This window comes from Vipera berus (assembly GCF_964194415.1).
Source record: "Vipera berus genome assembly, chromosome: 3".
NCBI lineage: Eukaryota > Metazoa > Chordata > Lepidosauria > Squamata > Viperidae > Vipera > Vipera berus.
Genome location: NC_138204.1, coordinates 35,585,389 through 35,600,434, shown reverse-complemented (window position 1 = coordinate 35,600,434; position 15,046 = coordinate 35,585,389). Strand labels below are relative to the sequence as shown.

The 15,046-nt window shown below is 39.7% G+C and overlaps 1 protein-coding gene across 1 annotated transcript in view; it reads right to left on the bottom strand.

Moving 5' to 3' along the window:
• Positions 1-9,980, bottom strand: part of ARL8A (ARF like GTPase 8A) — a 51,126-nt gene extending 41,146 nt beyond the window's left edge. Inside the window, exon 1 of the mRNA XM_081325861.1 lies at positions 9,564-9,980. Coding sequence (XP_081181987.1) covers positions 9,564-9,686 — 123 coding nt within the window. The 5' untranslated portion in view covers positions 9,687-9,980. The remainder of the gene's footprint in view (positions 1-9,563) is intronic.
• Positions 9,981-15,046: the final 5,066 nt, after the last annotated feature.

Genomic DNA, 15,046 nt, shown 5'->3' with positions numbered 1-15,046 from the left:
TGTTCAAAGTTACAAGGGCAGTGAACAAAGGGACTGAAGTTAGACACAGCAATGCCCCTGCAATCACATGATCATAATTAGGGTGCCTGGCAATCCGCCCACACTTGCAACCAACCGCAGGGATGCTTCAACTGCCCCCATCTGCCTATCTCCCACCTCCATCTCACCCAGCTGGATCTTTGGGGCCTCCTTTCCATCCTGCTGGATCCACATTCTTAGGTGTCCCCAACTCCATCCTGCCCTTGTTTTCCTGAAAGAGAGCAGGCAGTGTGCCAAGTGGCCTTCTTTTATGCCATCCTGGAAGGGGACACAAATGTCTGGATGATGTTCCAGAAGATGGCAGAAAAACTCTCTTCCTGGGTCCTGATAAATGATATTCCTCACAGATAGTACCTGGAGCATGCCCTTCCTGCCAGATCTAAAAGGATGGGTAGACATGACTGAGGAGAGAAAATACCAGAAGTAATCCATAATTTTCCTGTCAATGTAGAATTAAAATGCCTTACTAATCATTCTTTAAGAACTTGCTCTCATGATGCAGCCTTCTTCTCATCCCCCATCAACAGCTGACAATGTCTACATGTTAAAATTGTGTTTTCTATATCCTTAGTAACTTATTAGTTGGTCCTGCCTGCTAAAATTGCAGGTTCAAAAGCAACTTCAAAAGCAAAAGTAGGTTTCAAAGGCAAGGCCAATAAATGATTGTAGTCATTTCATTTGGCTGAAGAACACTCCTTTGTATTTTCTAAGACATTACTAAAAGTGACTATCTTGGCTACTATCTTTCCTTACTACATTTTATATTGGGGGGGGGGGCAGAATTTTCCACGCATTGTGTGGAATCCTTTAGAATTTGTTTCCACTTTAATTTCTTCACTGAAAGATGAGGAAATCTTTCCTTTGGTAGCTATAGCACTGTCAGGGTTTAGGGAAGAGGTCTGTAACTTTATATAAATAATAGCTTCATTAATAAATTACTTGGAAGATTATATGTGTGCAGAGTTCAACTGAAATTACTGTAAAGACATGGCAGACTTTCAAACTGCTGCTTATGTAGTCCTATGTGCAGTTTCCTATTGAGCATTATAACAGCTTTGTCAGTATATAAGTTGACTGAGCATAACTACTCTTTTCCTGCCCCTACATCCCGTCTGCTTATATTTGCTATCTTCATCTTTGCTTTTTGATTTTTTCTTCTGAAAAAAGATTAATGGCTTTAGAATGAGTCAGCATAGAAAGTGCTCTGACTCCTGCATGCAGATTTCCCTAGGCTGCAAATACCTCAATCCACAGCTATCCTAGTAGGACAGCAATCCCCTACCTTTGCAGCTTGCCAGCCTGGCTGGAGTGGGGGGGGGGAGAGAGGGGAACCGGGCCACGTGAGTGGCAGGCCACCTTGACTCGCACAAGCGGGGAGGCACCATGCACATGCACGCACACATAGCTTGACTGAAAGTTTAGCTGTGCACATGCGTGCGTGCACCAGCCTGCCACTCACGCAAGTTGAGCTGTGCACAGGCATGTGTGCACCAACCCACTGCTCATGTGAGTTGACCTGCATGTGTGTGCACTGGCCTGTGGCCCAGTTGCGAATAGGCCATGGCCCAGTAGTGGGCCACAGGCCGGGGGTTGGAGATCCCTGTAGTAGGACTTTGGATAGTCCCACATGGCTTTGTCTTTGTGTAAAAAAATGGTTTAATAAGAGAAAGATGCCACTTTTTCTTATCTTAAAGGACCAGAGGTGCAATTATTCTGCCAATACTGCTCTACACTTCAGGTAGAAGAGAATGGTAAGGTTGACTGTCTTGTTTAGCTACTTTAGTAGCTACTTTAGTAGTCTATCTAGTAATATGACAGTGATGAAGTAACTTTATGACCAATCCCCTTATTTACAACCTCTGGTCTATAAAACAATGGAAAGCTAAAGTAAGATCATAAGCACAGACTTGGTTTCACTTTGTAACTGCTCCACTTAATGACAAAGTTGTGGATTCTAACAGTGGTTGCTAAATGAGGACTACCTGTAATGCAGAAGAGAGGAGTCAGGTTTGTGATCATCCATCTCAGTACTGTACAACTTGTTCAAATGACCAGGCAAGCAAGAGACTCCTCTATAAGAAAATGAAAGTGTGATCATAAATTAGAATTTTAAAAACATGCAAATTTTTTGTTTATTCCTGATGCAATATTATATATTTGGGGTTTAAAATGTGATCATTTTGGATGAAGCAATATTGTATTTGCTTCCATTCCATATAATTAATTTAAATACTAGAAAAAGCAGTAAGAATCTGTTGCCTGCCAGTTAAAGCAAAGAAACGGTTATATCTTGCATAATGATGTTGAAATCATCTCCCACTTCCTAATATGGAACATTCTGACACAAACCCCTGCTTGAATTGTTGTAGTGATAATATAAGGGCCTAAAAATTCTACAAAATAATGAAAACTTTAAAAAAAACACACATAAAAATCAACCATTAATGTATTATATCAAAGCAAAACTAATACACATATTTTTCTCTTCACATCTTTACTTCACTTCACTTTCTTTAAGGCACCTCTGCCTAAACTGCATAGACAGAATGTCACATTTATTTTGAAATGTAATTCTGAAAGTTCCATTGGTACCATTTTCTCAAAAACAAATCCATCCCCTATTTCACACTCTTTTCATCATCTCTGGACCAAACTGCCTTTTTGTAATAGTACATGAGAAAAACCCTGGGCTTCTCAGAGATGCTGTCTAGGGAAGGGTCAGGTAAGAGAAAGCACAGCCCACATCTAGATAGTGGGCAGGGCGAGAGTCTCAGAAGTCCTAGTGGGCAATCACTTAAATATGAACCAGCAGTGTGCTGCAGCTGCCAAAAAAGACAACACAGTGCTAGGCTGCATTAACAGACAGATAAAATCCAGATACATGAAGTGTTAATACCACTTTATAATGCCTTGGTAAGGCCACACTTAGAATACTGCATCCAGTTTTGGTCAGCATGATGTAAAAAAGATGTTGATACTCTAGAAAGAGTACAGAGAAGAGCAACAAAGATGATCAGGGGACTGGAGGCTAAAACATATAAGGAACGGTTGCTGGAATTGGGTATGTCTAGTTTAATGAAGAGAAGGATGAGGGGGGACATGATAGCAGTGTTCCAATATCTCAGGGGCTGCCACAAAGAAGAGGGAGTCAAGCTATTCTCCAAAGCACCCAACGGCAGGACAAGAAGCAACAGATGGAAACTAGTCAAGGAGAGAAGCAACCTAGAACTAAGGACAAACTTCCTGACAGTTAGAACAATTAACCAGTGGAACAACCTGCCACCAGAAGCTGTAAATGCTCCAACACTGGAAGTTTTTAAGAAGAGACTGGACAGCCATTTGTCTGAAATGGTATAGGGTTTCCTGCCTGAGCAGGGGGTTGGACTAGATGACCTCCAAGGTCCCTTCCAACTTTACTATTATGATTATGATTAAGTGACCCTCCTTGGTTTCTCAGGCTGTAAAGGAAATTGACAGAAGTGTACTTTCAGATTTGCAAGATTCTGTTAATGTAACTTTACAATAAAGTAGAATTAGTTTATCTGGTCTACTCGATAACTGTTACAGTGCAAAGCTCATTTTTCAGTCTTCCATAGTTATACGTGCCTTTATGTGGTAAAATCTACACAGCTCCTCCTACTCCAAATCAGCTCTAATTCAAAGAAAAATAAATTTGTGAACTTCTACCCATTCTGGGATGGCACCTCTACCTGTTGCTATTGTTTTTCCTTGTCTTTATCTTCACAGCAGGAGAGGAAGTAAAATTAAAAAGCAAAATGGGTGTAGCCAATGTTTTTTTTACCTGATATTGAAATAGCAACAATGACCAAAAGATATTTCCCTTATTCCTTTTTATCCCAAATCTGCAGCTGAGTCTTCAGAAATGGAGGAGCATAAAAGCTGAAATAAGATTGCTCCCATTGGTTGAAGGGTCTTCCAGGTTTCAGCGAAACTACAAGAAGACAAAGTAATCATTCACAAGCAAAAAAAAAAAACCCTTGTTCACATGAAATTAAACTTCACTTGAGGGAATTTTTTTTAAGTATCCCTCCCACAAAGGCAACTTACAATTTTAGGAACTTAACGTTATTCCTTGGTTCTCAGGCAATTTTGAAAAACTACAGCTAATGTATAACCCGATCCACTAGAGTGGGGAGGCAAGGAATGTTGCGGGTCCCGTCCCCCAAGGACATACATCTGGCAGGACCCAGAAGAATGGCCTTCTCCGTGATGGATCCCTCTTTCTGGAACATCATCCCCCCCGAGATTAGACTGGCCCCTACTCCAACACACTTTTGGAAGGTGCTGAAGATGTAGTTCTGCCAGCAGGCCTGGGGAACCCAGAGCGGGATGGAGCCCATTAAATGGCTAGTATGAATGTCTGTTGTCGCTAGGGTGGGGAATTATTATTTTATTATTTTTCTTATTATTTCTTTTATAAGGTGTTTTTATATCCATGTAAGCTGCCTTGAGTCTCCATGTGCGAGTAGGTGGTAATATAAATTTTCTAAATAAAATAAATAAAAATAACACACCAGATCAATCACTATCCTTCAATTTAACTTACCTCAAAGAATTATAAAGTAAGTCAAAAACATTTATTTATAGAATCTGTATATCATTCTACCTCAAAATTCTGGATGGTACAGATGCATTAGTTATTTTTTGAAGGCAATGTAGGATACAAATGTAATAAATAAAGTATTTATTTTATTTGTATCCTGCCCTTATTATTTTTAGAAAAACTCAAGGCAGTGAACATATCCAACACAACTTCCTCCTCCAATTTTTACCACAACAACAATCATGTGTGGTGGGTTGGACTGAAAGAGTGTGACTGGCCCAAAGTCATTAGCTGTCTTTCATGGCCAAGGCGTCACTGTCTCCTACATTACCCTAACCCAAACTGACTCTCCAGTTTGTTACATCTATTCCCCAAAAACAGCCACAGAGAAAGGGGTTATAATTATGAAAAGCTTCACCACCTACTTTTCACCACAAGCTTTTAGCCCCTGTATGGTATTTGGATGTAGCTACCCCAAGGCCTATTTGATACTGCCTTAGCTGAACATTTATCAGGCTCCTGCCCTGTCCTAGGCCAAGGATGCATTGCTTTAAAAAAGAAAAGGGGGGGGGGGAACATTTTTTTATATTGGTGTGTCCAGATGTGACTGTTTCTAAGATCAGCCTAAAAATCAGCCTGTATTTTTCCCCTCTACTAGAAGCTCTCTGCTCATTAGACATTCAAGACTTATTCAGTCTGTTTTCCTGGAAAACTTTGGGCATACAGATAGCAAACACAATGACATCAGATGCTCAAAGAGCAAAACCTGAAATACTGAGAAATGAAGGTTTTTTTTATTTGTAAAAAATAGTTTATTTGCTACTTTTTAAAAGACAGAACAAGTTTGCTTAAAATACACTTATAAATGCATTACTAATTATATCATAATTAACGTTTTAAAATTCTACTCAAAATTCTCCATGTCCTACTTATAACATTTTAAAAAATTCTACAATACCCAGCATAAAGACTGCTTTCTAGCCACAAAAATCATTAGGTTCACAAATAACATGCTTTCAGTTACATTTCCATGGAATATAAAATATTCTCAGAAAATTTCCTTTTTTTCCAAACAAACCTCTAACCCTGATCTCCCCCCTCACACAAGTATATACAAAGCAACTATATACATTGAGAGGAAAAATCTGTATAGCATCACTTAAGAGTCCGCAGTTCTCAAGTGTCTGTTACTATTGGGAAGATTTTGAGAGAACATGCATCCAAGGACAGTCAGCCTGATTTGCAAAATGGCAATTGTATTGGTATTGATGTTTACAAAAATCATGGTACTCTAAGATGCAAATATGTTCTTATAAGGCAAGATAAGGCATCAATAATAATATTAATAACTGTACCAGAAATTAACACCACTATAACTATGACATACAATGGAAAAATCTGCTATTTTTCTTATCTGCTATGTGAGGAAGAAAATTCCTGGACAACAGATATTTTAAGTATTTAGTATACATTCTCTTTATAAACTCTACAATAAATCTGTAAGGTGGATCAGTATCATAGCATTGGTACAATACGGGTGGAAACATAGACAGACTAATGTGTCCCAAGGCCAATTATCCAATACATTAATGGATGAGTGCCTTGAATCAAGGATTTCTCAATCCACACTTTCACATTTTCGCTTTACACCCACATCAGATTTTTAAAGACAACTCGATATTAATTTCAATCATATTACTCCTAGTTATGTATTTAACAAATATTAAAATACCAGCTATTCTAGTAGATATTTTGAAGAGATCTTGTCTGATAAGTTTAAAAACTGTCACTCTCTCTCAGCCCAAGTTACCTCACAGAATTGTCATTATGGGGAAATAGGAGGCAGGAGTATTAAATATTTCATTGCCTTAAATTATATATTTAAAAAGGTAGGATAAAATAGGTCATAAATGAAAAATAATCAAATGATTCAAAGCGCAGATTGTGCAAAGAAGCAGAAGAAACAGTAAATCATAAATTTAGCTCATGCAGTAAGATCATACAAATTGAGTGTTATGAACAAAGCACAGTCAAAATTGAGTGTAATGAACAAAACAACACAGTCAAAATGATTCACTGGAATATATGTAAAGTATATGTAAAAATTATCATGTGCCAGTGATGAGAAATTGTTGAAAAAGTAGCCAAAAATGAGAAGGTTAAAAAATTGTACAATTTCAGAATACAAACTAATAAAATCTTTGTTCATAATAACCAGATTTAAACTTTTGATATAACTGGGGGAAATATTAAGAATTGACAAGTTGCAGAAACTGGTTAGAAAGGATTTATCTTGACAGTAAAAGACTTTGTTCGAACGTATCTCAAACAAGGCCTGGAAATATACTTCACTACGTTTAATTCAAGCTACTAATGGGCAGAGAAACTCACTCAGTTACACTGAGAATAATTATTAAATATAGTCCTGAACTTACAACCACAATTTGGACTGGAAATCATTAAGTTGTTGCAGTCCTAAGTTGAGACAACCATATTGGGCAGTTGTGAAATGAATAATTACAGTTGCCCTAGTGAACCACATTAAATGAACAGTGTGGTTGTTCAGCAAATCCATTAGTGTTGCAAATCACGGTCATAGTCATAAAGGTAAGCCAATTGCCATGTGCCCAAACTGTGGTCACATGACCCTGCATGTGAGTATGTGACATTTTATGAAGGGCAGAAGTGCTTTACAAGCCGTCAAGTACCCATTCGAAGGCCATCATAACTCCAAATAGTCATAAGTCAAGACTACTTGTCTTTTCTCATCATTATCTTAGATAAAAGGAGATGGGTATTTTATTTATCCTAAGGTGTCAGCTAGATAGTATTACTTATCCAACTTGATATCCAATACTTGGATGACACATTATCAGAAAATCCCAGAGCTGCAGGGTAGATTGTATAATGAAGAAACTTTGTCAAGAAAGTATTGTAATGGCAAGCCACCTCTATATGATTAACAAGAAAACTACATGGACATATTCATGAAGTCATCATGAATCACAAGTTCAAAGAAAATAAGATTTTTAATGCCTGGGATAGTATAGGAAAGAAAATTAATAACAAAGCACGTTAAAAATTGAAGGTATACGTTTCTATCTTCAAAACAAGGAATGGCAGGGATCTTCACTAATTATTTGCCATATCCAAGATTTGTCCAGTAGCCAGTGCTGAATCAGTGAGCAGTAACAAGGCATATCATGTTTCACAGAATTTCCTATTTAGCATATTATCAATTTATACACTTATGTCTCCAGTATTCAGAAAACAACACTGAACATAAATGGGGGATTATGTATCAATAACTACAAATTCTCCCACAACAAACAAAGTAGTAACAAAAGAGAGAATCCCAGTTAGCATAAACTCTAGAGCACATATTTTATTCAAAATCAAGTATCTGAAAATATAAGTTTTAATTTAGAGTTAAATTTGAGTTTTCAGTTAGCTACAATAAATTATTTACAATATCAATTAAAAACACAAAAATGCCACTCATGGTTTAAAAAAAAATAAAGGAAGCACTATGAGCTTGTCCCTACTTCTGCTTCTTAAAATGGCTCCATTAAAACTACAGTAATGGGAAAATACAGTAGGACAGTGCAATCTTCATGTCTACTGTTTTCTGTCATCTACCAACAAAAATGCTCAGTATTCAGAGAAGCTGCCACGTGAATGTGAATCTCGTCTGATCCATGCTTTAGTTTTCTTCCCAGGAAAAGGATAAGATCAAAGAAGTTCAGTTTCACAATTGACAGACAACAGTGTCAGTAAATATGAAGGAATAAATATGCAGGGATAGCTACATAGCTGAGGACAGAAAGCTTTTGGATTGCTATCAGTATTCCCAATGGTCAATGTTCTTCATCCCATTTGCTCTGTAACATCTTCCTTGGTCCTTTCCATAAATGCGTACTTTCAAGGCATTACTGCAGATGCATATAAGAGGCAGGAAATGCAAGGCAGATGAAGTCAAAATATCCAGAGTAAATATATTTTCTGCAGCCAGTTATCTTTCCGCAAATTCTTAAAATGTATTCCTCCAAGATATTTCCTCAAATTCTTAAAATGTATTCCTCCAAGATATTTCACAGCAAATCCTACTGTAATGTTAAATTTGCTTAAAATAAAAGATCACTCATGCAGAGATGCATGAACATACATAGTGTTAACTGACATATTGATTTGAAAAGATGGAGATAAAATTACCATTCACCACAGAAGATGAAACAGCATCCTTCTGCCAAACACCCCCCTCCCCGGACCCACTCAATTGACTCAAATGTACATTTCACACACCACAAAAGCAGAAGACTATCAAACAGATCAAATGCAGAGAGAACATTCAGAACTGAGGCTAATTTAAAAACAAAATGCAACGTGTTGTTTTTTTCCTTTTTGTGATCTCTTCCGCATCTCAGGACCACCACCTATATATGAACGGTGGGTGGGGTGGTGGGTAATGTGGCCTTTGCTCGTGTTGAATACGCTATTTCCACTGATATCGTGGAAGGGCAGAATAGCATGAAAGGAGAGCAACTACCCTTTTTTGCAGAAAGAGAAAAGGAGGATTTCATCACTGGGAAAAGGAAAGCAGTAATGTCCCCTTAGATCGTTTTCCTTGCAAGAATACGATCTGATGGGGGAGGGGGGGCTTTTCTCATTCTCCGGGCGGAGGAAGGCCTCCGTGCTGCTAAGACTAAGAGATGATGCCCAAGCATGAGGTGGCAGCGCCTTCATCGGGGCCGACGTTCCCCAACATGGTGCCCTCCCCATACTCCCCGAGATTACGGCACGAGCACTCTCAGCCAACGTATGTATCCGAAGGCCTAACTGCCAATCTTGGGAGTTGTAGTCCCATTACACCTATACCCATCTGGACGGTACCGGCCTGGGGAAGAATACTCGGTGCTACCCGCCCGGGCCCCGCCGTGATGCTCGTGACCCGGCATCTTACCGCGATCACGTTGACGAAGGTGGTCTTGCCCGAGTACTGCAGTCCCACCAGGGTCAGCTCCATCTCCTCCTTCCAAAAGAGCGCCCGGAACCAGTCCAACAGCTTCGTGAAGAGCGCCAGCATCCTGCCTTCGAGTCCCGGCCCCGATCGCTCAGCGCAGCCAGGCCCAGCGCCTTTATTCTCTCCCGGAACGATCCGGCCTTGCAGCTACAGGCGCCGGGGTCTCGCTCGCCTAGCTCCAGTCGCTCAGCAGCGGTGATGGGTGGGGTCAGTCAGCAGTTCTCCGGCCGGGGTGGAGCCGCTAAATCTCGACGGTTTCTGCGCCCAACCCAGCAGTGGCCTCTAGAGAAGCGGAGGACTCGGTGCCGAGGCGAAGACCCCAATTCCTCCTATCGAGGCCTAGGGCGCAGTCGGGCGTCAGATCTACTTCGCTTTGCAGTAGAAGCTCAAGATCCGCGCGAGCCAATGGCTGAGGAAGGCTGGCGTTCGTCTGACACACGCCAGCGAGTCACGTTTCAGCGGATTGTGTGAAGCCAACCGTGTGATTAATTTATGGTTTGCCGGGCGTATAGGGACCTTCTGAAATTAGGGTAATTGAATAAATCATGGTTAAATTAATCAAGGGTAAATCTGTTGTGCAAAAACACAGTTCTTCAGGCAGCACTCGCTAAGGCTCGGGATTGTTGTCTCAAAAGTCGTTAGTACGATACCCCTCAAGGGGGCGCCGTTGCTCATGAGGTTAGAATGCTGGGCTAACGATTGCAGCCTTGAGTTGGAGACCTGTTACAGCAGTGGGGCAGGGTGAGCTCCCACAGGTTCCAGCTCCTGCAACCCAGCGTTTGGAAAGCAATTGCAAGTAGATAAATGGGTACCACTTTGGTGGACAACTTCATTGGCATACAAAGGGCATCTCCGGAGTAACGGTAATGTCACTGGCAAATCCTTTCACTACTGTGCTTCCAACACAGAAGCATTACTATTAACTACCTACAATGGTTGAAAGATTCTATAGGTAGTCCTTGACTTACAACCATTTGTTTAATGACAATTCAAAGTTACAATGGCACTGAAAAATGTCTTATGAGCAGTTGTAGCATCCCCATGGTCACAGGATCAAAATTTGGATGCTTGGCAACTGGCATGTATTTATGATAGTTGCACTGTGCCAAGGATTTAGTCCTATTTGAAACTATTTTCTTCATGTTACAAATCACGAGCTCCAGTCTTCTTCAAAAGGTTTATTATGGAGTCTGACCTTGGAGTAAGGATACTTGGTAGAATTCCCTCTCCCTTGACATGCAGATCAGTTCTTCTCATCTATGCTTCAAATGCTTCCTGTTAGGATTCTGGTTTTAACAATTGGTGCTTTTGGATTATTTTTTTCTTGCTGTTGCTTATGGATTTTATATTTTATGGAGAACAGTATTTTTGCAATTGTCAGATTTTATTGCTGATGCTGTTTTACAAGGTTAACGATAGAAGGCTGGTTTTACTGGGAAAAAGCAGGATTTATATATGGTAAACAAATACGAATACTTATCTGAACAAGTGGTCTAAAATTTAAATGTGGCTAGCATTAACTCATGAATTTAACAAGCAGTTTTTGAAAAATAGGTGTGACCTGTTTGTGCAGGTGTGACAATTTGATGATTTCAACATCTGTCTTAGAGAAATGTCAAAGAAAGACAAATAGCAGAAGCTACTAAATGAAGTGAAATCAATCAGTTTAAATTTTGTGGTTCATTTGCCATCTGAAAGATTGCTTTAATCAGATTTCATTCTCCAATCCTGTAGTGTAATTGCATATCTTCCTTCAAATTATGCTTTTTTCAAAAGCCTTTGATTTTTGCTTCCAGCTATAACTCTTGTTTTCTTCACTCTTGCCAATCGGGTCAAAAGACACTTCTGTTCTAAACCATGGAAAAATGCATGGTACAGTTTATCTTTTGAACTATGGAAATCTTAGAGCCGAAATCACTTTTATGGGATCTTTTTTTGTTGTTTTTAAGAAACTAAGATCCATAAACCAGATAAAGTAAAAGGTAGTAGCTTAACAGCTCCACGTCTTAAACTAAATCCTGAATGATTTGTATACTGTATAAAAATACAAATCTGTATCTGAGTTAGTGCAAATGAGAAGTGTTACGCTTTAATTATAGGAGCAAATAGCTATTTTGTTCCCCTTGGGGGGAAAAACTGAGATCATTGCCTCTTCCAAATCCTACAAAAATCTATAGGAAGACTGTAATTTAGTTTTGATCAATCTGTACCTTAGAAAATTAGACAAAATAACATTGTCTGTCCTTAATTATAACTGCAACCACTTGACTCTATTTATTTATTGAATTTATATAGCTGCCCATGTCACAGATGTGATCCTGGGGAGTCTACAATAAAACAAACAGTTAAAAACAAGTATAAACAACCTTTAGAAGCAATTAAATATACATAAAATTGTGAGAGAACGGACCAATATCATGTTTGGGACTGTCAACTCCATTGCTAAGTGACATGATCATAAAGTGAAATGCCATGTGGCTTGCTGATTGACATCAGTTCCACCTGTTATCATTAAGCAACTCACCTGCAGTTGCTAAGCAAGTCACAGTCATCACATAACTGCGACTTTGCAATTCCTGCTACCTTCCCGATTGAGTGTGCTTGTTGGAAATCGACTGGCAAGGTTGCAAATGGCAATTATGTGACTGTCTGTGAGATCCTCCAACATCATAAATGTACACCAGTTGCTAGGTGCCTAAATTGTAATCACATGACCATGGGACACTACAACAGCTGCAGCTTTGGGGACCATCATAAGTCTCGTTTTTCAACACCATTGTAACTTTGAATAGTTGCTGAATGAGTGGTCAATAAGTGAGGACTATCTGAATACAATATAGCCATCTTGCAGGCTCCCTGTCTCCATGAGATTGCCCAGGCTGCTGGAAAACCTTGTTTTGAGAGATTTCCACAAGACTAATATGGTCGGAACTAATCATTTCCGGCAGCTTCCATGACAGAAAAGGGTCCCCTGGGTCTGATGTCATTATATAATAATGGATGGATTTTTTTAGCAGATGGGACCCATAACTTATCCTTCCTGCCAGATCTGATGGGACAGGTAGATGATATAACAGGGGAGAGGTGGTCCATCAAATGACCTGGTCCCATTCCATGTAGTTTTAAAGGTCTAAAGACTCTAGCCCAGACATGTCAAACACAAGGCCTGGGGGCCGGATCCGGCCCGCGAAGTGGTTTCATGTGGCCCGCAAAGCCATCCTGGAAACAGTGAGGGAACGGCCCCCACTTCCTTGACCCTGGCCCAGAGACCCTCCTTCTGCCAGAGACCCTCAGATCTGTCCCACTCCTGCCCAGGCCCCCATAGGCACCCTTGATGCGAACGATGTAGAGCTGGCCACGCCCACCCAGCAGGCCATACGCACTCTAGCCATGCCCACCCAGTAGGCCACGCCCACCCTGGCCATACCCACCCGGCCCCCTGAGGGCAACTGCAATGCTGATGCGGCCCTCAATGAAATTGAGTTTGACACCCCTGCTCTAGCCAGATGGAAGACCAATGCCCTTTATTATATAATGACATTATCCATGTAGCTATGAATAAAAGTCCTGTGATACGCGTATTTAAGATTTGAAGAATAAGGATTATCCTTCCACAACATTTATGCGGTAATAACGCTGGTTAAATTTACAGAACAAAGTAACCTTTTCACTAAGGCTACTAAACAGGAAATTTGTTATTTTTAAGAAGTGTATGTACTATAAAACCTCCAAATAGTGTAGCATTGTGGCTGAATTAAAAAAGAATATTTTTAGAACATGTTCTGTGGATGAGTCAGAAATCAGGTCCACCTTCTCCATTTGCTTAATCACATCTAAGGAAACTATGTATTCCATTCCCAGCACTCAGCTCCTAATCCTTTTCTTGCCCCAAAGAAAGAAGTAACAGATAATCCTCATTTAGTGTCTACCTCAGGTAGCAACTATTCACATTTACAATGATGACAATGCCTGCGTTTAAGATCTTTGCAGCATCTTTCTCTCTCAGTCTGGTGTTTGCCAGTGCAGTCAGTTAGTATGCATTATCCAGTCTCTGATCTGTGTTTTTTTTCCTCCCACCTTTGAGAATAGAGAGATTGCTTAAAACAAATGATCTCTTCCTGAGCTCATTCCTCCCTAGCAGGTACTAACTACAAGTTAACAAGCACTGCTCTGTGGCCTTGTTAATTACAACAGAAGGCTTAGTAGACTTACAGCTGTTGCCTGAAATTGACAAGATCCTGATCAGTTTCATAACGGTTGTTTGGTTTTTTTTGCGTCCTAAGCAGCTTGCACTTACAGCTGTGGGATGCTATACAAAAAAACAGCACTAGCACATTCCTTTTGATCTATATTTCCGATTGTGTGCCTGCTTATTCTCTTTCCTTCCTCTGCAATATATATAAATGCAAACATCAATTCTCGTCTTGCTAACGATCCCCACCCTGGGGTGTTAGTGTAGGGAAAAGGGCTATCAGATTTGTCCTATTGCCTGGCTTTCCCATTGTTGAGTTTGTATCCTTCTAATACCGTAAAGCAAAGTAAAAATGGAAGCCTGGTTGTTGTTGTTTTAATCATGTGACCATTAAAAATTACAATTACAGCAATAAAAACTAATTCAAATTTAAAAAGTAAAAGAAAAATAGGTGCAAAAAAAGAAAAAAATAGGAAAGAAAGAAAAAGACTATAACAAAATGGGAAAAATAAATATATACTTTCCCCTTGATCACAAGTATAAACAATGTTAGTTTAAAATACATTATGTAATCTCTTCTTCCATCTGTAAACAAAATTTTAAGGCTTCATATCATTTCAGTAATGATATCAGCAAAAGTCCATTAAAGGTATCAGAGGTAACATATCTGTTTTAACCTTGATTTAAAAACCAACTTTAAAATCTTTCCTTTTCCTTTTCTAATAGTCTTGACCTTTAGTCCCTTCAGGGATTGAAATGGAGAGATTTCCCTATAGCTGGTTAAACTTCAGAGAAAATGTTAGAATCAACCAAGATTTGAGCAAGATAAAGGTTTTGGGAAGCTCATCCTGAAGTTGCCACCTTTGCACGCAGGTGCCTGGATGTCCCAAAGCCTAGCAAAAGCCAGGTGAGGTTTGCAACCTCCCAATTGCCAGCTGATTAGAGCAGAAACCCAGTTTGTTTGGAAGCTTCTCTAGCATTGGACCCTAATCTAGGCTCTTCTTTACTGCTGCTGTGTTTAGGCGTTTTACTGCTTGTCTGCCTCCTTAATGGATCCAGCTGGGTCATGGGATTCCTTGAGCTACCCCATGCTTACTTAATGACATGCACATTCATTTAACTGTGACTTCAGGGACAGTGAAACTATGGCACTTAAGGGTTGTCACCACTTGTGACCATAATGGGCAAGCTCTATTACAGCTGTAGATTGAGGACTACTGTATATGTATAC